Source organism: Eutrema salsugineum, unplaced genomic scaffold (genome assembly GCF_000478725.1).
Source record: "Eutrema salsugineum unplaced genomic scaffold, Eutsalg1_0 scaffold_15, whole genome shotgun sequence".
NCBI lineage: Eukaryota > Viridiplantae > Streptophyta > Magnoliopsida > Brassicales > Brassicaceae > Eutrema > Eutrema salsugineum.
In genome coordinates this window covers 3,119,528-3,144,924 of record NW_006256867.1, presented here as the reverse complement: position 1 = coordinate 3,144,924, position 25,397 = coordinate 3,119,528, and the positions used below count along the sequence as shown (strand labels likewise).

Genomic DNA, 25,397 nt, shown 5'->3' with positions numbered 1-25,397 from the left:
CGTAAACCACTCCAAAACTAATAATAAAAATTAGAATGGAAAAATAACCGGCAACAAACATCGGAAAACCACCGGCAGAAAATCTGAACATTACATTTGGGTTAGATAATTGGTACTTCTTACAGAAACTTGAAAGAGTTATTATCCATGTTGTATTGAAACGAGACGTACAAATACAAATCATGAATAATAATTCCATCGATGTTTTAAAAATCCCCACGAAAACCAGAAACGAAGTCATATTCGACATTGTGTTGTTGCCGAAAACCCAACCACTCCCAAATCCCCATCAGTCACCTTGCAGGGCAAATCCATGCTAGGCATAGCGGAATTCTGGCCAAAAAAGGGCCAACAAAACAGAAACATACTGTAAAACGATTTCATCAATGAGATTGGAAGGGAATGCTCAGGGATGTAAAATTGAAGGATATACTGATGAAAGTATGAATAAAATTGAAGGAATTTGATCTGAATCTGAGTAGGACAACTAGAGACAGTTGTGCAACCTTTCAGTTTTGTCCAATTGATCCTATTCAAACAAGATCTAGAGAGAACTATTAGTATGTACAATAAAACAATCTTAAAGAAATGACAGGAAAAAGGAAACGCGGGCGGCAGTCCTGGAAATCAATGGTGGCGACAGAAAGACCTGGCGAAGGCAGTTTCTCACAATCGCCTTTTGGAGTGACAATGCTTTAATTGTTAATTTTATCAGGATATTATTCACCAGAAGAGTAACTGAACCAAACTCAATTTACGTAAAACTATATAAGATTAACAAAATTAATCAAACTTTCAATTAAATATAATATTAAAATCTAAAATATTATCAAAAGAGTATTATCCAAAACCAAACTAAAACCAAACTGATTCGATTTATATTAATCAAACCATCATAAAACTTGCTCCCGAATGTTTCTAAAACTTAAAAACTGAGCAAACAAACTAATATTGTGAGTTGGGGTTAGTTTTTGCGGGTTGGTTTTTTGTTTCTTAGATAGTTTGGATTTTCAAAATTCTACCAAAACTAATTCTGAATACAAACTCATCAAAATTTTCAAATTTATAAACTCTTTGAACAACAAAAATTTATGCTGAATACAAACTCATCAAAATTTTCAGTTTTTTATTCTACCAAATACAACTTTCATTAATCAGAAGAAGTAGATGCCACATAATCTATATAAAGATGACAAGAGAGCCACATCGGTGGATACAAACAATTTAAAAAGAAATCAGAAGTCTGAAGTTGTTTAGCCAATGAGCTACTTCATTAAAAGCTCAACAGACATGATTAAAATGGACAAGTTGGAAAAGCTTCGGCCATCTCCAATTTCTATGCACAAGTTATGATTGGTATAGTCTTTTTCTTCTCTGTTGAGATAGGTAGTGTCAAAATTTTCAAATTTATCAACTTTTGAGAGACACAATTTTAAAATAGATTTGTTAGATCAAACATGTGTTTGTAATCTTTGAAATTATAAATACTTTGCGGGACATTTTTTAGTAAATAATATAGATTTGTTTATGTGTTTTAGGAAAATGAGAGGATAGTTCAAAATCTCATGTTCAACTTTTGTGCAGAAATCTAATTTTTTTATATAACCTTTTAAATCTTAAGAAAAACTCTTCCAAAATTTTTTTAGTATCACTAAAGTTTTGGAAAAGCATAATTGGTTCTGAGAAAAAAAAGAAGAACTCAAACATGTTAATCCTTGGAAAATATTCAATATTGACTGGTACAACAAAAAGTATCACAAAAAGTGATTAAGTTTTTTTTTTAATCCTTTTGGCTACTCTAATCCTGTACAACTAAACCCTTGCATTGTTGTATTAGTTGAGCTCCACATGGTTATTTTTTGTTGGGATAGCTTCAACTTTGATATTCTCCGCTCGGCAAATACGCCCGGTTTGTTGTCCATCACCTGGTCCAAATGCAATCATCTCTTCAATAACAAAATCAGGATTCAAAGTTTTCAGGACAGCTTCGATATGTGGTTTTAGCTGCAACATGGGATAATTATCATCTATCCACATGTTTTGGTAATCCCATGCAACAGTGAATCCAACACCAGCGAAACTTGATGAAGCATTTCTCGTCATTGTATGGTGAGGAATGTAGCAAAACACAATTATATCTTCACACCAATTTACATAAAAGAAGATTAGAAACAAGTTAGGTAATAGATTGAAAATCATAGAAGATGTTTAATCTATTTAGGGGTAAAGGAAGATTACGGTAAAAATATATATTTTTTTGACAACCAAGCAGCATAAATAACTAACTTTCTAATTTCATGAAGAATGTACTATTTTTCAACTACAAATAAGCCGGTCGCTTGTGAAGCCACCATTTTTCTGTTACAAATAAAAAAAACAATTCAAATAAACAAAATAAGATATCTCAAATCATTTTTGCGATTTCTTTGTATAATCTAAGCTATATTCTACTATTATCATCAGTTCTATTCAAAAAGAGAATCTACAGTCGAAAAAATCAATTCAGAAACACACAAACAAAAAATCACAATATAGCAGTACACGTGAAAGATGACGAAGAAGATGATTGCAGTTGAAAAAAAGACGAAGAAGATGATAATTTTGCCTTGAACAAGTTTTAAACAATTTAGGCTCCGAATGGAGAAAGCGAATCAGGCGGTGTGGATTTAGCGGTTCAAGCGGATCAGACGGATCACGTGCGGATCATGCGGATCAGGCGGAACAAGTGCGGATCAAGCGGTTCAAATATATTGTTGAATGAGAAAAGCGGTTCATAACATATATTTAAGTTAAATATTAATAGAAAAATAGTTATGATTATAAATATGAATAGTTATGATTATAAACCCTTTTTGGAAAATATCCAAAATTTACTGGTATAAAAAACAAATATTACATAAAGTTAATTAAGATTTTTTTTTATCTTTTTGACTACTCTAATCATGTACAATTAGATCTTTGCATTGTTGTGTTAGTTGAGCTTCACATGGTTGTTTTTTTGTTGAAATAGCTTCAACTTTGATATTCCCAGGTCGGTGAATACGCCCGGCTTGTTGTCCATCACCTGGTCCAAATGCAATCATCTCTTCAATAACAAAATCGGGATTCAAAGTTTTCAGGACAGCTTCGATCTGTGGTTTTAGTTGCACTATAAAATAATTATCATCTATCCACATGTTTTGATAATCCCATGCGACAGTGACTCCAACACTAGCGAAATTTGATGAAACATTTCTCGTCATTGTGTGGTGAGGACTGTAGCAAAAAATAATTACATCTTCAGACCAATTTACATAAAAGAAGATGAGAAACAAGTTTGGTAATAGATTGAAAATCATAGAAGATGTTGTTTAATCTATTCAGGGGTAAGGGAAGATTACGGTAAAAATAATTTTTTTTTTTTAAACAGCCAAGCAGAATAAATAACTAACCTTTTAATTTCATGAAGAATGTACTATTTTTCAACCACAAATAAGCCGGTCGCTTGTGAAGCCACCATTTTTTTTTTGCAAACAAATAAAAAACAATTCAAAGAAACAAAATAAGATATCTCAAATCATCTATGCGATTTCTTTGTATAATCTAAGCTATATTCTACTACTATCATCAGCTCAATTCAAAAATATAATCTACAGTCGAACAATTGAATTCAGAACATCAAAACAAAAAAATCACAATATAGCAGTAAACGTGAAAGATGACGAAGAAGATGATTGCACTTGAAAAAAAGACGAAAATATGATAATTTTGCCTTGAATAAGTTTTAAACAATTTAGGCTCCAAATGGAGAAAGCGAATCAGGCGGTGCAGATTTAGCGGTTCAAGTGGATCAGTCGAATTACGTGCGGATCAGACAGATCAAGCGGAACAAGTGCGGATCAAGCGGTTCAAATATATTGTTGAATGCGAAAAGCAGTTCATAACATATATTTAAGTTAAATATTAATAGAAAAAATAGTTCTGATTATAAATATGAATAGTTATGATTATAAACCCTTTTTGGAAAATATCCAATATTGATTGGTACAAAAAAAAATATTACAAAAAGTTAATTAATATTTTTTTACCTTTTTGGCTACTCTGATCATGTACAACTAAACCCTTACATTGTTGTGTTAGTTGAGCACCATGTGGTTGTATTTTGTTGGTATAGCTTCAACTTTGATATTCTCAGCTCGGCGAATACGCCCGGCTTGTTGTCCATCATCTAGTCCAAATGCAATCATCTCTTCAATAACAAAATCGGGATTCAAAATTTTCAGGAGAGCTTCGATCTGTTGTTTTTGTTGCACTATGAGATAATTATCATCTATCCACATGTTTTGGTAATCCCATGCGACAATGACTCCAACACCAGCGAAACTTGATAAAGCATTTCTCGTCATTGTGTGGTGAGGACTGTAACAAAACACAATTACATCTTCAAACCAATTTACATAAAAGAAGATGAGAAAAAAGTTAGATAATAGACTGAAAATCATAGAAGATGTTGTTTAATATATTCAGGGGTAAGGGAAGATTACGGCATAAATAATTTTTTTTTAACAGCCAAACAGCATAAATAACTAACTTTCTAATTTCATGAAGAATGTACTATTTTTCAACCACAAATAAACCGGTCGCTTGTGAATCCACCATTCTTTTTTGCAAACAAATAAAAAACAATTCAAAGAAACAAAATAAGATATCTCAAATCGTCTATGCGATTTCTTTGTATAATCTAAGCTATATTCTACTACTATCATCAACTTAATTCAAAAATAGAATCTACAGTTGAACAAATTAATTCAGAACACACAAACAAAAAATCACAATATAGCAGTACACGTGAAAGATGAAGAAGAAGATTATTGCAGTTGCAAAAAAGACGAAGAATATGATAATTTTGCCTTGAACAAGTTTTAAACAATTTAGGCTCCGAATGGAGAAAGCGAATCAGGCAGTGCAGATTTAGCGGTTCAAGCGGATCAGACGGATCACGTGCGGATCAGAAGAATCAGGCGGAACAAGTGCGGATCAAGCGGCTCAAATCTGTTGTTGAATTGAAATAGAAGTTGTATTTAATTTAAATATTAATAGAAAAATAGTTATGATTATAAATATGAATAGTTTACATAAATAAATAAAGAGACAATATATTAAGTGAAACAAAGTTAATGTTAAACTGTAAGATATAATATTGAATAACTATATTACATCAGATCGAATCATATAATTCATCTTTATATTAACTTGTATAAAAATGAGTAATAAGTGTGATTAGTGCAGAAGTAAATGCTAATAAAAATAAATATAGTATGAGTATAAATAATATAGCAGTTTTTTATATAAAACAATTAAGTTTATATTATATTTATTTTTAGTTGTTTGATTTAACTTATGGTTATATTCTATTTTTAATATTTAAAAATTCAAGTTCTGCTCGGATTGTGTTTCATCCTCTATAATTTTGAAGCATATAAAAAAGATGAATGAATCGTAATGTTACTTCATGTATGAGTATCACATGTGATATGATATTATTTTAATATATTTTGTTAGTATAAACTAAAGTTGAATTATGTATTATGAATGGAACATTAAAAGTGGTTCTCTCACTTTTGTGTACCGACCATGGTTTGATCCTTTCTCCATTCACATCTTTAATGAACGAAACTAAATTATGGAGGAGCCTCCTTATTTATAGGCTGAGTGAGAAGTTTGAACCGTCCACCTGTCACAATCTTAGTCCAGTCTTAGAACATGTTTGAGGGATTTTATGTCCTCTTCTGTGGCCAAGTTTCCTGCAAAACAAAAATGACGTCAGGGTCTGAAAAACATGATGAGGGTGTGTTTTCCGAAAGCACTACGACGCTCAAGTCAGAGAACAACTAGAAAAAGACCACAATAGGACTGTTCGGAGACTGGAAAGAAGTCGGAAAACTTTTAGGAGAAAGGTGGTCTGAGAGTCCTTGATATATGGAGGATCTACTCCGGCCTTAGGATGAGAATGGGCTTTTCGCGGTGGGAAGAGAGAAAAAAAAGTATGAGAGTAAAGGGGTTCTACGGTTTAGGAACCACCGTGGAGGAGGAACGAAATGTAGTGACCAGAAAGATTGTCAGAATCGTGTAGAATGCCTGAGCTTAGGAACCACAAGTATCTAGAAAGATATCATGAGACTTATGGAGGCTAAAAAATGTGAACCCCCTCCCGTTAGGAAAGAGTAAAGTATTTATAAGGAATTACCTGACCCGGGTTAGCATACCAAGTAAGCCCATGGATGGTGGATCGACCCATGACCCGACTCAGCTGAACTTCAATCTTACGATGGCGTCATGTCTCTGATGGTCTCCCAACTTTCCTTAGCGTGTTCTGCTTGCAACGAGACCGTCTCTTGGCGCATCCCTTTTGTTCTCAGTGTACGAGTTGGGTCGGTGGCTCAGACGCGGTATGGCTCTCTTTTTTTCCTCTGCTTTTCTCCCTGGCTCTTGCAAAAAGTCACTTACACCTAAGCACATGCAACAAAAACGTATTAAATGCCATTTTCGCGGGTTTGTAAGAATATTAACAATCAAATCAGACTAAAACATATTCCTATTGTTGATTGGAGGGAGATTTGAGTAGTATTCCCGCTCTCATGGGTTACTCATACCTGGATCGGGTCCCTCGATACTGGGACCGGGCAACCAGGGATGAAAAACTTTACTTTTTGGGTACAGATGCGGGCCACTCTTCCTTCTGACCACCCAGTTTCTGACTTTCTTGTTTCTGACAGCATGGCCTGTGCTATTAGACATAAGGACTCCGAGAACAAGTGGCCTATCGTGTTGGATCTCTCGAATCCAACTAGATTCGAGGTCCCGTGCTATAGGCTTAGGTCGTATTGGGCCAGATTTCAACATGAAATCTGGAGATCTAACCGTTGGATTGCATCGATTCAAAGTGCATTGAAAAGCTAGTTGTCTCCTATATAATGTTTCCAATTTTTTTTTTTGGGGGGGGGGGGGGTGGTATCAGAGAAGATCTTCATTGGTTGCTAAAGTTTTGACGGTCTGAATTTATCCAAAAATATACTTTTACTCCAACATGCATTCCAAAAGTCTAAATTTTCTGAAAAGTCTTTTAAAACTACATAACATGGAAATCACTTATAAAACATTGAAAACTGAGTGAAAATTCCTGCATAAGACATTGAAAGTGATCCATAAAAATGGTAAAAATATGGTGTTATTAACTCGCCATTTCCCGTTCTTCTTCTTCACTATCACGGGGTTGGCGAGCCAGTCCGGGTACTTTGCTTTGGCTATCAACCCACCTTTGAGTAATTTTTCCACCTTGTCGTCAACGGCTTTGTCTTGTTCTGGTCCGAGCTTCCTTCTCTTTTTTTTTACTGGCTTGAAAGTTGGGTCAAAGTTCAGCTCATGGCACGTTACGTTATTACTTAATTATTTGTGGCATATCCTCTGCGATACATGCGAATGTGTTAATATTCTCCTTGAGGAAAAAGATTAGTTCTCCTTTCAGGGATTCGTCGAGTTTAGCTCCCATTTCAACACACCTCTCTGGATGTCCCTTGTCTATGCACACAGAGACTACTGGTTCACAGGTCAGCTCGCCGTACATTTTGCAGTTCTCCACAATCTCTAATTGCTATAAGTGTTTGGAGAGTTTTTTTGCAGGCTCCCGGTTTGTCTTCATTTTCTTTCAGTCTACGGCTGTGGCTGCGTTAGTGACAGGATACCTTAGTTAGTGCTCTGTGAGGAAGCACATTTGAGATTCCTTTTGGCTTCTCCATATTGTCTTGATTCCTCCAAGAGTTCTGAATTTGATGCAGAAGGGATAGGTTGATGGGATCGCTCGCATAGCGTTGATCCATGGCGTTCCCATGATCACATTATAGATTACCAGATAGTATGCCACCGAGAACTTGACAATCTTTGTTACGCCTCTAGCTTGGACAGGGAGCCTGATGGTCTCCATTGCCATCGTCGTTTCTCCCGAAAATTTGATTAGGGGTTTGGGAGCGGCGGTCACTTCTGAGAGATCAATCTCCATCCTATTAAGAGTTTCCTTGAAGATTATATCCACCGAGCTCCTAGTATTGATTAAAACTTTTGCCACATCGTAATCCCTGATGGCTAGCTTGATTACCAGCAAGTCGGTGTGTGGTCTGTCTATCTCAGCTGTTTCATCCTCAGCAAAGGAGATTACAATGTTTGAAAAATCAGTCGGTTAGTCCAGTTGGCTTTATCTTCAGCCTTTCGCTGATAGGCCTTAATAGAGGATATTGTGTCTTGATAGTACTGGGATCCACCCATTATCATGTTGATCTTTTGCCTTGGCTCAGGCTGTTCTTCCCCTTTGCCTCTCCTTCCTCGTTTTGAATTATCTACTCATCGGGGTGGCTCTGCTACCTCTTCCGCGTTGTCCAACTCAGCTCGATCATTTAGTTCATCAGGAGCAAGATCCTTGAGACTTACTGCATTTTGGAACTCTCTGACCGTTATTTTTGCTGCGAGCTTGGCACCAAGAGTTAGAAATTGCGGTGTTGAGTGACCGTAACTACGATGATAATCGCAGAATGCTTTCTCGTCGAAAGTACTTGCTTTCCTTGTCCACGTATTGCTTCGTGGTTTGCCTATTCCTCGGCCAACGCCTACCTGATAATTGTAGGCACCACCTGACGTTTGGTTCCTTTTAGCTTTGCATGCTCTTACTGTTTGGGTTTCTCTTTTTATCAGGGTGCATTAAGATTAAACACCGAATTAGATGATCGGTGCAAATCATCCTGGATCATGTGCAGCTTATTGAGCGCCATATCACGCTGAAACTTGGATTTGTACCATAGGGATCGTTTCAAGACCTCGAGGGCAGCTTTGTCGTTAAATCCTTATACTTTGGATACGAATGCTTTGAATCCCGTCATGTAATCTTGAAGGGGCTCGTTTGGTGATGTGTGTGGTGTGAGAGAACAAGTTTTACCCTAATAAAATCAATAAGAGCCGCAAATGCACAACTAATTGATTATAGTACTTAGGGATCGAATCCACACGGAAGGAGGATCTTTTTATCGTTAAGATTAGGATTTACATTTATAGTCACCAAAACCCCCATAAAAACCGATTTAGTTCATGACGCTACTCTCATGCATTAAAAACAAGTTTAGAAGAAAAAGATCTAGGATTTGGCTAAATAGCTCATACAATCTTCATTGAACATATATGATTTCCATCGAAAATTCCCTTAAACCCAACAAGTAAACTACTGAGACATGATTGAAGAAAGCAAAACATTATATAGAAAAACTGTATTGAAATCCATATTGAAGAAAAAACAAAAAGGGTTCAAGAGATAGATCTATATCTCCCTACACTTAAAACAAGCTAAAAAATACTAACACAACTCTAACAAAGTCTAAAACATATGGCCATTTCGGCCTAGGGTTCTTAAAACAAGTATTTATAGGTCTTCAAGTCATTTCTGGACGTTACTTAGGGTTTCTCAAAAGAAATAAATCGAATGAGCTTTAAATTAGGCTTCTTGGGTTGGACGTTGATTCTCTGCAATCAGGATGTGTGCAATCGGGGAAAACCAAGTGTTGACCGCGGTCCAGAAGGCTGGCCTGCTGCTTGACTAGACATCTTGCTCTTCACATAACTTTTGTTTGAACTGTTGGATTTTTCTGATGTCAAGTGTGCTTGAAAGCTAGCTGATCCATCTTTAAGGTCTCCAAATTTGAGCTTGATCAGACGGTGATAAGGTTTTCATTTGTGGGTGAACTTCTAGTGGTTTGACTCTGAGCTAAAAAATCTTGTCTTCTATCCAATATGCAAAACTTTTACCGAAGTTTCCTGAAAAGAGTCATGAAACTACAATTATTAAAAACCATAATAAAAACTCTTAAAAGAAATAAAAATCATTAGAAAATCATTCAAAAACAATCCATAATAGTGGTGAAAATACGGTGTTATCTCTTGGGAAAGTGTCCATAGATCGGCATCGGAAGTTCCTCGGTCCATGAACATGAAGTACTGCTTTAGAACAGAGCAGAGAGCTGTTGAAAACTGTTGATCGAATTGCGGTCGTGGCTTAAAAACCATTCCAGCACGGCTCCCTTGAGGTGATCTACGAACAACAAGCAGAAACCGGTGTCTTTCTCTTGCTCAGATAGGTTTGCGGTGTTTTTAGAGAAGTCTTGCCCCATTACAATGCGGACAGCCGTGATATGCGCCTTTGGATCTGTGGTTCTTTTGTAAAAAGAATTCCTGACTTTTCTTATCTCGAGAATCCTGGCCTCTGTAATTCAAGCTGTAAATGTCGTTCTCTGTGTCTTCTCAAGCATATGATATATTTCAGGCACAGCGCTGGTCGCATTATGCAACTGAGATTTCACAGCTCGGATTTTGGTGACTGTCCATGCCATGGATGCTCAGAGCTCATCCATCTCCGCCGCTTGGGCTTGGGTCATTCTTCGCGGCTCGTGAATTAGACTCTGATTGTTCTTTTTAAGCTCGTCTTCATGTTTTTCTTGCTGGACCCAACAGAGGTTCTCTTCTTCTTGAGTTAGACTATTCCCTCGGTTTGGGTCGGCATCTCCTTTGTTATGTATTCCATTGAGTGCTGAAGCGAGTTTGTCGTACGTGATTTTCCGAGCCGACCTGGTTTGTTGTGAGCCTCTTCCACATTCATGGGCGTCTCCGTTGATGATGAAGGTTCGGGCTCCTTCTTCGCTTCCAGTATCTGTACTTCCTTCATTGCCTAGTCGTCTAACACAACGACAACGGCAAAGTGGATCCGTCAAGATTTCTCTGGTTGCCGCTGGAGTTTGCTCGTCGAAGGGGTGCAGCATCGGCGGTGCTCTGGGATTGCTTGTGTTGCCGCCCGACGTTCCTGCAGGAGTAGAAAAATCGAAATGTTTTCTGACCCATCGGACGGATCGTACTTCTACTTTCTTGGTCCCCAGCTCGACCCATGCAGTTTGATTGGGTTCGGGCTCGGCCTGACACGGTCTGGCTTGGCCCAATTTTTCTCCTGGTGCGGCTCGGCCCTCATTTTCTTTTTAATGCGCTTTGGCTCCTAGTTTGGTTCGTCAGGGTTCGCTTGACCGGCAAGTTTGAGCCAAGATTGCCCAATGTCATACTTAGTCATTTCCAGACAGCTAAACTTGTCGGGTTGGAATCCGACCCCAACATGGGTCAGACAATGATGAAGAAGAATCAGTGTTGGTATTGAGTTTGCTACAATCTTTGTTAAAATTGATCCAAATTAAGACATTGAAGAAAGTCAAAGAGTTAAATATAAAATCCTGTATTTGACTGTAGCAGCTTAGGTAATTTCCGAATGAGAGAGTAATAGCATAATGCACTTGCAATCAATTATTTTTCTTTGATGGAAATGGTTTTCGGTACTGTTTTCTTAGCTAGTTTGAAGAGAACTGCTTTGCACATGACTGCTTTGGGCTACAAGATTTTCAGGCAATAGTTTCTTCCAGAACCAATGTTTCCTCCATATGAGTGTCATCTCTTCAATTGGTACTCCTTTCGTCTCAGGCAACAAGAAGTAGACAAATATTGTCATCACGGAAACACAACCAGCAAAGAAAAGAAAAATCCCAAACTTTAGTGCACATAGGAGATACAGAAAACCCTGGGAAGTGATGAAGGTGAAGAGGAGATTAACAGAAACGGTGATACTTTGCCCCGCAGAACGGGTCGCCAAGGGAAATATTTCACTCGGTATAGTCCAACCAAGCGGACCCCACGACCATCCATATCCCAGAATAAAGAGGGAAAAGAAGAAGACCAACAAGATGGAGTATCCTTTTGATAGGTCTTGGTTGTCTCCAAATTTCAGACTCAATATCACTGCAACAATGATCTATTTCCAAAAAGCAGTGAGACCGTGAGATTTCCTATGCACACATATGATGATTGTATGTAAGCAAATGGTTATGAACTTCTTACCTGACAGATGATCATTTGTAATCCGCCACTAATCAGCAGAGCTCGCCGACCTAATTTGTCCACTAATGCGATGGAAACAAAAGTTGAGACGAAAAGGACACCCCCTATGAGGACTGCAGAATAGAGTAAAGAATTTTCACCAAATCCCATTGTCAGGAAGAGAATAGGTGCATAGAAGAGAATACAGTTTGTTCCAGTGAGGATCTGAAACATAGGAATGAGAATCGCCATGACAAGCTGAGGCCTGTGACGTTTCTGCAGAATGTCCTTAAAAGGATGCTTGACAGAATTCGCTAACTCGCTAGCATCTATCATATCTTGAAACTCTGCATTGACGTTTTTTGTTCCTCTCAGTTTCTCCAACACATGCCGGCCCCTTTCTTTCAATCCTCTTTCGATCAGGTTATTAGGAGTCTCGGGAAGAAAATAACCGCCAAGAGTCATGAGCAGAGCTGGAAAAGCAGCTGAACCAAGAGAAAGCCTCCAGCCCCAAGGATTGAGGTTTCGCATGGCGTAGCTGATCATGGTGGCCGCAAAGATACCAATAGTTGTTGCCAACTGAAACAAAATGGTCAGACCCCCTCTCATATGGGCTGGTGCAACCTCTGATAAATACACAGGAACTGCCTGAAAAAAAAAAGAGAGATTGTGTTGTTAGATGGGATTTTTGATTTTCCATTATATACAACCTCATTGTCCACTCCACTCACATAACCTGAGTTTCAAATCCAACGCCAAAACCAAGCATGATCCGTCCCAGAAAAAGCATCATGAGGTTCATCTACCCAGCATTTACAGCAGCTCCAATTAGAAAGAAGATCCCAGCGCATATGATGCTTGCACGTCGTCCATACTTTCTGGTGATTGGTGAGGCCATAAGAGTGGCAACCAAACCCGCAATGTACAGTAATGAATTGAACGCTGCCAGTCCTTGGTCGTCAAATTTGCAGTAGTTATTTTCATGAGCATTCATCTTTCTTTCATACACAGTGTGGAAAAATTCTTTAAGGAATCCATCCGTCGACGTGACACTACCTGAAAAAACAAAGCCCTTGAGCCGTTGGAGCTATTTGATGCACTCACTTATTCACTACTAAGGTCTTTAGATTGGATTTGAGGAGAAAGAAATTAGTTGTATAGAACCTGAGACACCGATGTCATACCCAAAAATGCATCCTCCAATGGTTGCAACAAGGCAAGTGAGGATGACAAAGCTGGTAATCTTACCTTGGTATCGCTCTGCTCTTTCATTAGCCACCTCGGCTGATTCCAACGATCTTCTTGGCAACATTTGTTTGTATATGCTCTTCTGTCTACGTACGTTCTATGATTTAGCTTCCTTTAGGTGATAATCTGTTTTGAATTCCAAAAGCTTGCGAGAGAACGAAACAATTAAAGAAAAAGTTATATTAACATCTTTATTTCATGTTACCGTATTATGCGGCTGAATTCATTTTTGCTTTCATCAAGTTAGTTTCCTCATGGATATACTGATATTTACGTATGAAGAGTTTGATGTTGTGTTTGATAAAATGTAGCTTAGATTTGACAAAAAATGTTATTTGCTTTTCTGTTCTTGCATTCACGCTATTGGCATGTATGTTCTTTTTATTCATATTTCAATTGAAGAATAAATCCAGAAATTGTGAGAAGAAACTCCACGAAATGAAGGTCCTTTGTAGTGAAGTTCTTTAGAATTCCTTATCTATTTGAATAAGTTAGAGAGAGTTTTGTTCCAAAAAAGAACGTTAGAGAGACCTGGAAAATATTTCAGTGAAAACAAAAGTATGCTTTATATACGACCCTACGAGAATGATTTGAAGAAAAAAATTCCATCAAAATGCATTGAATAGGTTGGTAATGACACAACGACAACAATACAAGCCATTAGGCTGGCTATATATCATAGTTTTGAATCTTTTGATATAGATAAAATTAACCTTAAATATGTCAAACTAAGTCTCAGTCTTCAGGCATATAACAAGGGTGTTTGTGTGAGCCAAAACTCGCACAACCAGAAATTTATTTAAGGAAAACTAAGGGATCGGAAACTTCTAGGGTTTATCGCCAAAAACAGCAAGATCGAAAGAAAATTTTTCTTACTGTAAAAGTGTTTAGCTCTTATTGCTTAGGGTTGCAAAAGTTACAGATTGAATTGTATACATCATCTATTTATACTAATTCTCCGAACCGCCTAGCCGAGAATCTCGGGAGAAATTTTAGGAATATTTCCTTATCGCCTCGTGCGGCTCACCGCCTTTGTACTTCGCCTAGGGTTTTTATGGGCTTCGTCTCTTAAGACCTTGGTTCAGCCCATCTGAACTTTTCCACGGCTCGGCCCATCTAACTTCTCCACGGCTCGGCCCACTTGCCATTTTAGTCGAGACATGATCCGGTCCACCTCACCGAGGCGCGGCTCGGCCCAGACATGTTGGAGAGGGGCTCGGCCCATTTCTTACGATACGGCTCGGCCCATCTATCTTTCTTCACGGCTCTCCCTACTGGTCTATCTTCACGGCTCTCCCACTTGGTGATCGCGGCTCTCCCACTTGTCCTGGTGAGAACAGCTCTCCCACTTGATAAGAACGGCTCTCCCACTTGTCTGGGTGACAACGGCTCTCCCACTCGGTGACCACGGCTCTCCCACTTATCTTTCTTCCATACTTAGTCGTTTTGAGATGGTTTTATCTGCGTGGGGTGAAAACCGACCCTAACAGTTAGCCCCCCAGCTCGTCAGTTTCGGAGGCGAGAGTGACGAGGTACATTACTCTTGACCGTAGGATAAACCATCGAGTTAAGATGTTATGACGTAAGCCCAGATGAGGTGTTTTGGGAATGAAGACGCCGAGGCGTTCCCAAGGAGTGCCGAAGGTGCCGAGGTGTTTCGAGAGGGTACCGAAGATGCCTAGGCAAATTAAGGACGAGGCGATTTCGTTTTAGTAATGATGAGCCGTGACGAGGTGATTCGAGAAGGTTATGCCGAGCCAAATAAATGGCGAGGCGTTTCGAGAGAAAGTTCGTGCCGAGCCGTTTTGTTAACGACGAGGCGTTTCGAGAGAAAGAGTTAATGCCGAGCCGTTTCGACGAGGCGTTTTGAGAGAAAGAGTTAATGCCGAGCCGTTTCGTTAACGACGAGGCATTTCGAGAGAAAGAGTTAATGCCGAGCCGTTTCGTTAACGACGAGGCGTTTCGAGAGAAAGAGTTAATGCTGAGCCGTTTCGTTAACGACGAGGTGTTTCGAGAGAAAGAGTTAATGCCGAGCCGTTTCGACGAGGCGTTTCGAGAGAAAGAGTTAATGCCGAGCCGTTTCATTAACGACGAGGCGTTTCGAGAGAAAGAGTTAATGCCGAGCCGTTTCGTTAACGACGAAGCGTTTACTTTGGTAAGATACCGGCTGAAAACTTGGATATCCCAACTGTTGGTCTTCCGAGAGAAGATTCCTGATTTATTGGCGCGTGCGACCGACGCAGTTTGGTCTCTTTGGACGGTTTCCCGAGGTTTACGCGGAATTCACGCTCTTCGGTTTTCCTATAATTGGGTGAGCTCCTTCATTCTTCCTCATTATCTTCAGACTCACTCGTTTTTACTAAAGGTAGCTCTCCATTCTCTCTTCTTTCTCTCTCTAGTTTATTTATTTTCCGGCTAGGGTTCCGAGGTCTCCGCCGTTTCAGATCTTTTTTCGGCAGAGGCTCGCCGAGTTGTGCTGTAACTCTTGTATAAGTCGTAAATTATGTCGAGCTGCTCCGACGATTCGTTGGATTCACTTTTTCGTTACGAGCCGATCCGCGTAGATGCCGAGGCGAGAGGTACGGCAGAATCCTCTGAGGCGTCTGTTTCGCCGAGCCCCTCCAATCGTTCATCTGACGAGGCGTCAAACCATGCAAACCCGTGAGATGTCGGCTCTCCGGATGACAAGCCGTCGGTTTCGACGAGCCGTCCCCAGGATCCCGTTCCTGGTGAAGACGTTAATCGCGCCGCACTTAAGGCCAAGGAGGAGGCATTTCCCTTTGACCTTTTCGAGGCGAAGCGTGAATTGGAACGTCTCATGGCGTCTCGAGGCGCTTCCACATCTGGGCGAGGGCCAAGAGTTAAGAGACAAAAACCTGACCTGCCTGGCTCTACGCTTTGCTCCCTTGAGTTGCTCGAGGCGTTGAGGCATCGCTTCGGGATATCCGAGGCGGTGGAGTTCGTCTTTCCAGAGAAGAGCGACCGACCCGACAAGCCCCCAGAGAATCATTTCACTCTGTACGAGGCGTTCTTTGAGCTTTGCTTCCTCTGGTTCCCGATCCCCGGAGTGATCCTTGAATATCTCTGGAAACACGGGATCTCGATTGGGCAAATCATGCCGAGGGGATTACGGCATATGATTGGCATCTCAGTTCGAAGCTTCGAGTGTGGAGTTGATATCGAGCTGAATCACCTGCTGAACTTGCTGGAAATCAGGAAAGCTCCAAAGAGAAATATATTCTATATTTCCAACAAGGCATAAGCGACGGATCATCGGCGATTTTCCCAGCAAGGATCAGTTTTGGACTGAACGTTTCTTCTACATCTTGGTGAACGAGGCGTCGGTCGGCGAGAATTACGTTCAAAGAACCAAGACCGCTTGGGGACCACTTGGTAGCCGACCCGAAGCTTTGCCTCGACTCAGAACTGTTTTTTGGTATCCTCTTCCCTTACTGAAAATTTTCTTTTTTGCTTTGTTTTGTAGTTCGGTGCTTTCTTCCCCCGATTCCCGACTCTCTTTCGGCGCGGAAGGTTAATTGGAGGAAGAATTTGACCCTCGAAAGAGTGGAAAAAGCGCGAGCCATCCTCGCCGGAGTCCCCGTCAGCTCTTCGTCCTCCAGTTCTTCAAGAGATACTCGAGAGAAGATGGTGATAATCGCTCTCAGAGAAAGGAAGAGGCACGAGGAAGAAGAGGCCGCGAGACGAGCTGCCGAGGCGGCTCAAGCGCAGACCGAGGCGGTTCCAACGCAAACCGAGGCCATCCCTCAACCCGACCCGCCGAGCCGGGAAGGAGACGAAATGGTCCGAGCCGCAGAAGGCAATACTGCCGAGGCGGTCGAGAGGGATGCAGCGCTCGAGGTGGAACCAGGCAAAATTATTCCCGAGGTGTCCGGGGAAAACTCAGCGGTGCGGAGCAAAACTCCTTCGAACTCCGCCATTTTAGCCCTCCCAAAGTCGACGAGGCCCCCGACTTCAGTTGTTCAGAAACATGACCCGAGCCGAAAACGCTGACAAGGGGAAGGGCGTTGCTATTCAGAAGGACGAGCCGTCCAAGAAGAGGCGGAAACCGATGCCCGAGGACCCCGCCATGCGCAAGTTAGTCGTCGACGACCCCGAAAACGCGAACACGCGTGTAAAAAACGCGAACACGCGTCTTCCTCCTCCGGAGAAGCTGAGGAGGCCGAGGTCGTACGGTGCGATGGCTCAGCGTGGTACCAAGGTACGTTCTACTTGCTTTCCTTTATTTTCGCAAACTTTTACTAAGTGTTTAACGCGAGTTTGTTCTGTGCAGTTTGTCGCGGCCATTAACGACCTGATGGCCGAGTACGAGGCGGACCTGTCTAAGGTCGAACGTCGCTTGGACGAGGACCGAAATGAGACCGAGGCGTCAAAGGCGAAGCTGGAAGAGGCTCAAAACGAAGCCGCGGCGGCGAAGGGGAAACTCGACGAGGCGATGTCCAGAGTGTCGAGGCTGGAAGAGGAGAAAATAGTTCTCCGCGCCAACATTGACAAAGTTTCCGCCTCGGTGATTCGCCTGGAGGAGGCAAGGAGAGCCAAAAGCGCCGAGGTGGCGTTGCTGAAGAGGCGTATCGAGGCCAAGGACGCCTTGTTCGACGTCAAGGTCAAGCGGGCGAAAAAGGAGGCGAGGCGAGAGCTTACGGCTAAGTTTCAGGAACGCCTCGCCAAGGTAGAGGAAGGTTTGGTCAAGCTCGAGAAGGCCAAAAATGATGAGAACGATCTGGGGCAGATCAAGGGAAATCTTGCGATGATTTCCGACCTGAAGAAACCGGACGCCCCGACGCTTGATGACGAGGAGGCGAAGCTGAAAAGCTGGGAGAGTGAGTATACCGACGACGAAACGTACGAGCGTATTGCTTCCGAGATTCGAGGCGAGCTGTTTTACTCTCCCGTATCGCCGGACTCGGTAGACACCAGCATTGGCAACAAGTCGCTTGAAGAGACAGCGGCCAACCTGGGTGTCGTTGATCCGACCGGATCGAACGCGGGGACACCGGCCCTCTCGAACCTCCGTGCCGAGCGCGAGACGCTGTCCGCAGCTTGATACTCTCTGCTTTCCCTCACCCTTTATTGCATATGTTCTTCTTTTTTTTGTACTTATGTTTTTTGATGATTCACTTTTCGAACTCGTTATGCAATCGGTGCCTGGATGGCTTTATCCACTTGACTTATATTTTTGCTTTATGGATATATTTTATTTTTCTTTAACCGTTTTCGGATTTACTTGTCTAACGATCCGTGAAAATGTTTACGAAAACTGTTGGCTTAGAAAAATTGTCAAGGATGAAAACTGTTGTGTCGAGAATGATTTGGATTGCTTCTTTAGCCGAACTTTTCAAATTTGATAGAAATACGGGCTAAGGGGTGAGTTGTTTTAAGGATCTCGTTTTGATTCTTAATCCCGAGCTAGGAGTTAGTTTTGTGGATCGCCTTTTTAGGTGATGCTGAAAAGTTTTTAAATGATAATGTCGAGGCAAATTTTTGCTGGCAATGCCGAGCCGTATTTAACGACGAGGCGTTTTTGCTGTGCATGGTGCCGAGCCGTGTAAACGACGAGGCTTTTTCTCTTTGTGTGGTGCCGAGCCGTATAAACGACGAGGCGTTTTATCTTTGCGTGGTGCCGAGCCGTGAAAACGACGAGGCGTTTTATCTTTGCGTGGTACCGAGCCGTGAAAACGACGAGGCGTTTTATCTTTGCGTGGTGCCGAGCCGTGTAAACGACGAGGCGTTTTGTTTTTGTTAGCCAAGGATGATTTGGTAGTCTCATTGAATTTGACTATGGACCGGCGTTTCCAAGATGAGTATGTTTTGTCCGGGTTTTAAGAGTTTACCTCGGTTTTAAAGAAAGCGATGTAGTCTCGACTTATATTCTCGTGTGCGATAGTAAACCGTGGCGACCTGATACGTTTTTGGTCTGATATTTGTATAGCGCGCTTAATGTTAATCCGTAGAGGATGTAACTTGCACCCTCGTCCTAGGAAAGGTGGTAAAAGTCCGTTTAGAGAACTTTGTATTTGTTGCCCCGTTGTGGCCAGCAACGAGACGAGGCGTTCGGAGGCTTAGTTTGCCGAACTGAAACTGAGGACCGATTAAGGTCCGAGGTAATCAGGTCATGATATCATGCCGAAGTGGTGTGATTACTTGCCGAAGTGATGAGTGATAAAATTTTAAAAATCCGAGCTTGTTAAAATAAGTTGCTGATTTAGAAAAAATGAGAAACTAGCCGAAGCGATAATGAACGAACTAGAAATCCAAGGTAAACATGCAATAAGTAGATGATTAAAAACGAACTGAGAATGTGCTGAAGTGGCGATGTTCCTAAGTGAGCGAGTTAAAATTGTCGAGTTAAAGAAGGTATGTGCATACGTACCCACTCCCCCCCCCCTTTTTAGGAGGGGGGACAGCTGAATCCGTCTGAGGACGGGCTGCCTACGTACCCTTTGCAGGGATCAAGCCGTCTCATAGTTCATGCTGGCCGTGCTGTAGCTTTAGTGATAATACTTTTTGAGATGCATTGCGTTCCATGATCTTGGAATCGCTTCGTCAGCTAGTGTCGCGAGTTCGTAGACTCCTGGACTAACCACTTTTGTGACCTTGTAAGGACCTTCCCAATTTTCTCCGAGCTTTCCTGCGTTCTTCTCGGCAGTGTTTTGGAAGACCTTTCGGAGGATGAGCTCCCCTGCTTTGAATCTTCGACTACGAACGTTTTTGTTGTAGTATCGCGCCGTTGCTTGTTGATAGTTCTGGATCCGAATTAAGGCTAGGTCGCGCTTTTCGTTGATTAGGTCGAGCTCATCTAGCATCATTAAGTGGTTCAAGCCCTCCTGTCCTGGTAGAAGTCTTCGTCGAATACCTGGGAAATCCACCTCGGGGGGAATTACTTACTCCGATCCGTAGACCAAAGCGAATGGAGTTTTCCCGGTGGCTCGGCGCGGAGTTGTCCGATGAGACCAAAGGACTCCTTCGAGTTCGTCTGTCCACCGTCCCTTCTTGGCGTCGAGCCTCTTTTTCAGACCGTCGAGGATCGTCTTGTTGGCTGCTTCGGCTTGTCCGTTCTCTTGAGGGTATCTTGGCTGAGGCAGATTTTCCACTTCTCGCAGAAGGCTTCGAAGCGTTTTGAGATGAACTGGGATCCATTGTCGGTGACTATCTCGTAGGGGACCCCGTGTCGGCAGATGATATTTTTCCAGACGAAGTGTTCGACTTGAACATCCTTTATGCTTGCGTAGGAATCGATTTCGACCCACTTGGAGAAGTAATCCGTGAGGACGAGCAGAAAACGCTTCTGCTTTAAGCGATGTAGAGGTCCGACGATGTCCATCGACCATCTCATGAACGGATAGGGTGACGAAATTGACGAGAGCAACTCGGTAGGTTGATGAATTGTTGGAGCGTGCCGCTGACACTTCTCGCACTTTGCCGTAAATTTCTCGCAGTCCTTGACCATCGTGGGCAGAAGTAGCCGTGCCGTTTTATCTTGATAGCGAGCGACCTTCCGCTGGAATGATTCCCGCACGCGCCGCTGTGCACCTCGTGCATGATCTTTCTTGCCTCCGGTCCTTCGACGCATATCATGAGAGGCCCTGAAAATCTCCATTTAAACACCTCGCCATCGACGAGGACATACCGTGCGGCCTGAGCTTTTAGTTTGCGGGCTTCCCATTTGTCGGTTGGCACCTCTTCATCGGCGATATACACTCGGATAGCTCCGAGCCATTTTTTGTCGCAGTCGTACTCCGGCTCGGCCGGTGAGGCGTCTTCATCCATAGGAATGGCTTTGCGTCCTCTGGTTCTTGTTCAGGAGGATTTATCAGCCGAACTCTTTCCACCTCTTCTATGCTAGGACGTTCGATGAGTTCGACTGGGATCGTCCGTCGGAGGTCTGGGTCCAAAGTCGAAGCGAGTGCTGCCAAGGCGTCGGCCGAGGTGTTTTCCCCTCGGGGAATGCGCGTGAGTTCGAACTCGTCAAACTTTTGCACCAACTCTCGGACCACCTTGAGGTAAGCTCCCATTCGTCCATCCTTCGCCTCGTATTCTCCGCTGAACTGACATGCTACGAGCTGTGAATCGCAAAAGGTTCTTATCTTTCGAACTCCGATTCCCTACGCTAGTCGTATGCCGGCGATCAGTGCTTCGTATTCCGCTTCGTTGTTCGAGGCGTGGAAGTTTAGGCGAAAAGACTGCTCCAATATCTCTCCGGTGGGAGAGGTGAGGCAAATTCCTATAGCCGAGCCGTGTTTAGACGACGAGCCATCGTGGTGCAGCGTCCTTACTTCGTCTAGAGTCAGCTCGTTTGTTGCTTCGGCGGGAAGTTCAATGAGGAAATCTGGAGCACCTGTGACTTTGCAGACGACCTGTTCCGATACTCGATGTCGTATTCGCTTAGCTCTATGGCCAACTTGGCGAGCCGACCGGATTGGTTAGGGCTGTGAAGGATCGAGCGCAGCGGAAGCGTAGCGAGCACAACAATCGAATGTGATTGAAAGTACGGGCGCAGTTTGCGAGCCGAGACTACGACGGCTAGGGCGACCTTCTCGATCTGGGGGTAGCGGGTCTCGGCGTCGGTTAGTGTCTGGCTGATGTAAAAAATGGGTTTTTGCTCGGATCGTTCTTCTCTGATAAGCACTCCGCTTAGGGCTGTAGCAGACACTGCGACGTAGAAGAAGAGTGGCTCTCCTTCGACTGGTTTTGCTAAGATTGGTGGACTCGCCATTTAATTCTTCAGTTCCTGGAAAGCCGTCTCGCATCGTTCGTCCCACTCAAATTTCTTGTTTCCTCGGAGGGTGTCGTAGAAGGGCAGGCTTTTGTCTGTAGAACGGGAAATAAACCTGTTTAGCGCGGCGACTCTACCTGTGAGCCTTTGCACTTCGCGCTTCGTCCTTGGAGAGGGCATCTCAATTAACGCCTTGATCTGCTTGGGGTTTGCTTCTATGCCTCGGTGAGTTACCAGATAGCCGAGGAATTCTCCCGAGGTGACCGCAAACCTGCACTTCGCCGGGTTTAGTTTCATGTTGTGCTTGTTCAATTGTTCGAAGCATTCCCGTAGATGCGCGACGTGGTCTTCCTCCTTGAGTGATTTGACTAACATGTCGTCGATGTATACTTCCATGGTTTTTCCGAGCTGAGCCGCAAACATTTTATTGACGAGCCGTTGATACGTTGCTCCTGCGTTCTTGAGCCCAAACGGCATGACTTTGTAGCAGTATATCCCGCGATCAGTTATGAATGCCGTTTTTTCTCGATCATCAGGATGCATCAGGATCTGATTGTAGCCGGAGAACGCGTCCATAAATGTTAACAGTCTATTCCCTGCAGTGACTTCGACGAGCCGGTCGATGTGTGGCAAGGGAAAGCTGTCTTTTGGACACGCCTTGTTGAGGTCGGTGAAATCCACACATACTCGCCACTTGCCGTTCTTCTTCTTTACGACCACCGGATTTGCGAGCCAGTCCGGATATTTGGCCTCGGCAATTGATCCCACTTTGAGTAACCTTTCGACTTCGCCGTTAACTGCTTTAGCTCGTTCGTGGCCGAGCTTCCTTCTTTTCTGCTTGACTGGCTTAAACGTCGGATCCACATTCATCTCGTGACAGGTTACGTCGATGCTTATGCCTGGCATATCTTCTGTTGTCCAGGCAAAAGTGTTGATGTTCTCCTTGAGGAGGGAAAGGAGTTCGCTTCTCAGAGGTTCTTCTAGTTTTGTTCCTATTTCGACGCATCGCTCCGGACGCGCCTCGTCTATACACAACGAGTCCACCGCGTCGCATACTGGCTCGGCGCGCGTTTCGCGGCTCTCCGCGATCTGTAATTGCTATAAGAGTTTCGAGAGCTCGTTCGCGGGCTCTCGGTCTGTCTTCATCTTTTTGCGGTCGATGTCTGCTCGTGTGTCGGTGACGGGGTTCCTCAGCTTGTGCTCGGCTAGGCAGCACATTCGTGACTCCTTCTGATTCCCCCACATCGTTTCAACACCTGCTGGAGTTGGGAATTTGAGGCAGAGATGATAGGTAGAGGGTACCGCCCTCATCCCGTTGATCCACGGAGTTCCCATGATCACATTGTAGATTGCTGGGTGATCAGTGATGCAGAATTCGACGATCTTAGTGACTCCACCAGCTACCACAGGAAGCCTGATTGTTCCCATAGTCATCGTCGTTTCTCCTGAAAATCCGGTTAGAGGTTTGGGGATTGCTTCCACCTCTGAGAGGTCGATTCCCATTCTTCTGAGTGTTTCCCTGAAGATGACGTTCACTGAGCTTCCAGTATCGATGAGCACCCTTGCTACATCATGATCCCTGATCGTTAACTCGATCACCAACGGATCGTTGTGAGGTCGATCAATTCCTGCCGTTTCCTCCTCGGCGAAGGAGATCACTGTGTTTGGGATGTCGGTCGGTTCTGTCCAATTCTCCTTTGCTTCGGCTCGGCGCTGATAGGCTTTGATGGAGGACACGGTATCTTGGTAGTACTGAGATCCACCCATGATCATATTGATCCTTTGCCTCGGCTCGGGTCGCTCTTCGGGTTCGCCTCTCCTGTCGTGCTTGGAGTTATCGCCTCGTCGGGGAAGATTCGCGGATTCCGCCGCGCCGCTCGGCTCGGCTCTCTCTTGTTGTTCGTTAGGGACGAGGTCTTTGAGGTTGACCGCGTTTTGGTGCTCTCCCGCTGCCATCTTAGCCGCGAGCTTTGCTCCTAAAGTTCGGCATTGAGCCGTTGAGTGCCCGTAGGTCTGGTGATACTCGCAGAAAGCCTTCTCGTCGTAGTTGGCGGACTTTCTCACCCAAGTGTTGTTGCGCGGCTCTCCTCTTCCGCGTCCGGTGCCTACCTGGTAGTTATGGGCACCTCCGCTTCTTGGTTCGTCCGAGCTCTGCGTTGATGTGTTGTTTGATGGGTTGCCCTTCTTTGCGGGGCGCGGCAAAATTGAGCTGCTGCTTTCCTTGCTTCGTACTGCTCGTCCAAGTTTTTCATTTCCTCCTCGTTTACGACGAAGTCTGATGATCGGTGCAGAGCGTCTTGAATTGTTTGCGGCGTGTTGAGAGCCATCTCCCGTCGGAACTCGGATTTGTACCACAAAGATCGTTTCAGAGCCTCGAGCGCAGCCTTGTCGCTTATCCCTTCTATTTTGGATACGACTGCCTTGAATCTTGCCATGTAATCCCGAAGCGGTTCGTTCAGTCCTTGGGATAGTGTCCACAGGTCGGCATCGGATGTTCCTATGTCCATAAACATCAAGTATTGTTTAAGGAACAAGGCGGAGAGCTGTTGAAAATTGTCAATTGAATTTCGTTCCTGCCTCGAAACCCACTCGAGTGCGGCTCCCTTGAGATGCTCCACGAAGAGCAGGCAGTATCCGGCATCCACTTCGCGCTCGGTGAGTTTAGCGGAGTTCTTCGTGAAGGCTCGTCCCATTGCTATCCGAAACGCTATGATGTGTGCTTTCGGGTCGGTTGTTCCTTCGTAGAACGGGATTCTCACCTTCCCCGGCTCGGGAATCCTAGTCTCCGTGATTCTTGCAGTGAATAGGGTTCTCTGAGTTTCTTCAAGCATTCGGTCGATTTCGGGCGCGGCGCTTGTCGCGTTGTGCACTTGGGATTTCATGGTGCGTATTTCAGCTACTGTCCGAGCCATCGAGGCTCGCAGCTCTTTGAGTTCGAGAGTTTGTGCGTGAGTCATTCCCTTTGATTGGGGGAGTCGCTCCCGCTCCTCTCTCCTCGGCTCGTCTTCGCGCTCTGCCTGTTCGATCCATTGGAGATTTTCTTCCTCCTCGGTTGGATTGTCGCTGCGGGTCGGGTCGGAAACTTCGTCAGTTCGGACGCCGTTTAGTGCCAAGGCGAGGTCTTCTTGACTTACGCCGAGCCAAACCGGTTTGTTGCAGATTCTTGGTTCCGTCATTCTGCTGGGCGTCTACGTCGACCGCATCGTTTTCTTCTTCGCCGGCTCGCCGCCTTGAGTTTCGGCGGAGAGGGGGCGGCTCGGTCATGTTGACTCGGGTTGCCACGGGGGTCTGTTCGTCGAGGAGACGAGACATTGGAGGAGCCGAGGGGTTTCTTGCGCCGCTCCCTGAGGCTTCTGCAGGTGTCGAGAAATCGAAGCGTCTCCGGATTCCATCCATCGGGTCGGGAATTCCGGCTCTCCAAGTTGGGTGCAGTCGCTCAGCCGCCATCGCGTCGAGCCTTTCCGTAATCGCCTCGTTTCTTTTATCCTGTTCGTCG

At 43.7% G+C, this 25,397-nt stretch overlaps 2 protein-coding genes and 2 pseudogenes across 2 annotated transcripts; 2 read left to right on the top strand and 2 right to left on the bottom strand.

Moving 5' to 3' along the window:
- Nucleotides 1-11,395: 11,395 nt before the first annotated feature.
- On the bottom strand, nt 11,396-13,234 carry LOC18022109 (annotated as a pseudogene).
- A 2,500-nt stretch (nt 13,235-15,734) lies between these two features.
- LOC112088020 (uncharacterized protein At3g60930, chloroplastic-like) lies at nt 15,735-17,181 on the top strand. The gene is made up of 4 exons (XM_024158166.1): nt 15,735-15,749; nt 15,860-16,426; nt 16,509-16,563; nt 16,655-17,181. Exons 1-4 carry the CDS (start codon nt 15,735-15,737, stop codon nt 17,179-17,181), a joined length of 1,164 nt encoding a protein of 387 aa, XP_024013934.1.
- Nucleotides 17,182-17,239: 58 nt separating this feature from the next.
- Nucleotides 17,240-18,232, top strand: LOC112088019 (M protein, serotype 12-like). The gene is made up of 2 exons (XM_024158165.1): nt 17,240-17,389; nt 17,462-18,232. Exons 1-2 carry the CDS (start codon nt 17,240-17,242, stop codon nt 18,230-18,232), a joined length of 921 nt encoding a protein of 306 aa, XP_024013933.1.
- Nucleotides 18,233-19,676: 1,444 nt separating this feature from the next.
- On the bottom strand, nt 19,677-24,858 carry LOC112088018 (annotated as a pseudogene).
- Between the last annotated feature and the right edge of the window lie 539 nt (nt 24,859-25,397).

Excerpts from the sequence above, each read along its gene's own strand:
- LOC112088019 (XM_024158165.1), top strand. The coding sequence starts at position 17,240 with ATGCCCGAGGACCCCGCCATGCGCAAGTTAGTCGTCGACGACCCCGAA. Across the intron at positions 17,390-17,461 it reads TGGCTCAGCGTGGTACCAAG|TTTGTCGCGGCCATTAACGA; the intron begins GTACGTTCTACT and ends TGTTCTGTGCAG.
- LOC112088020 (XM_024158166.1), top strand. Across the intron at positions 16,427-16,508 it reads TATTCTATATTTCCAACAAG|GCGTCGGTCGGCGAGAATTA; the intron begins GCATAAGCGACG and ends TTGGTGAACGAG. Across the intron at positions 16,564-16,654 it reads GACCGCTTGGGGACCACTTG|TTCGGTGCTTTCTTCCCCCG; the intron begins GTAGCCGACCCG and ends TTTGTTTTGTAG.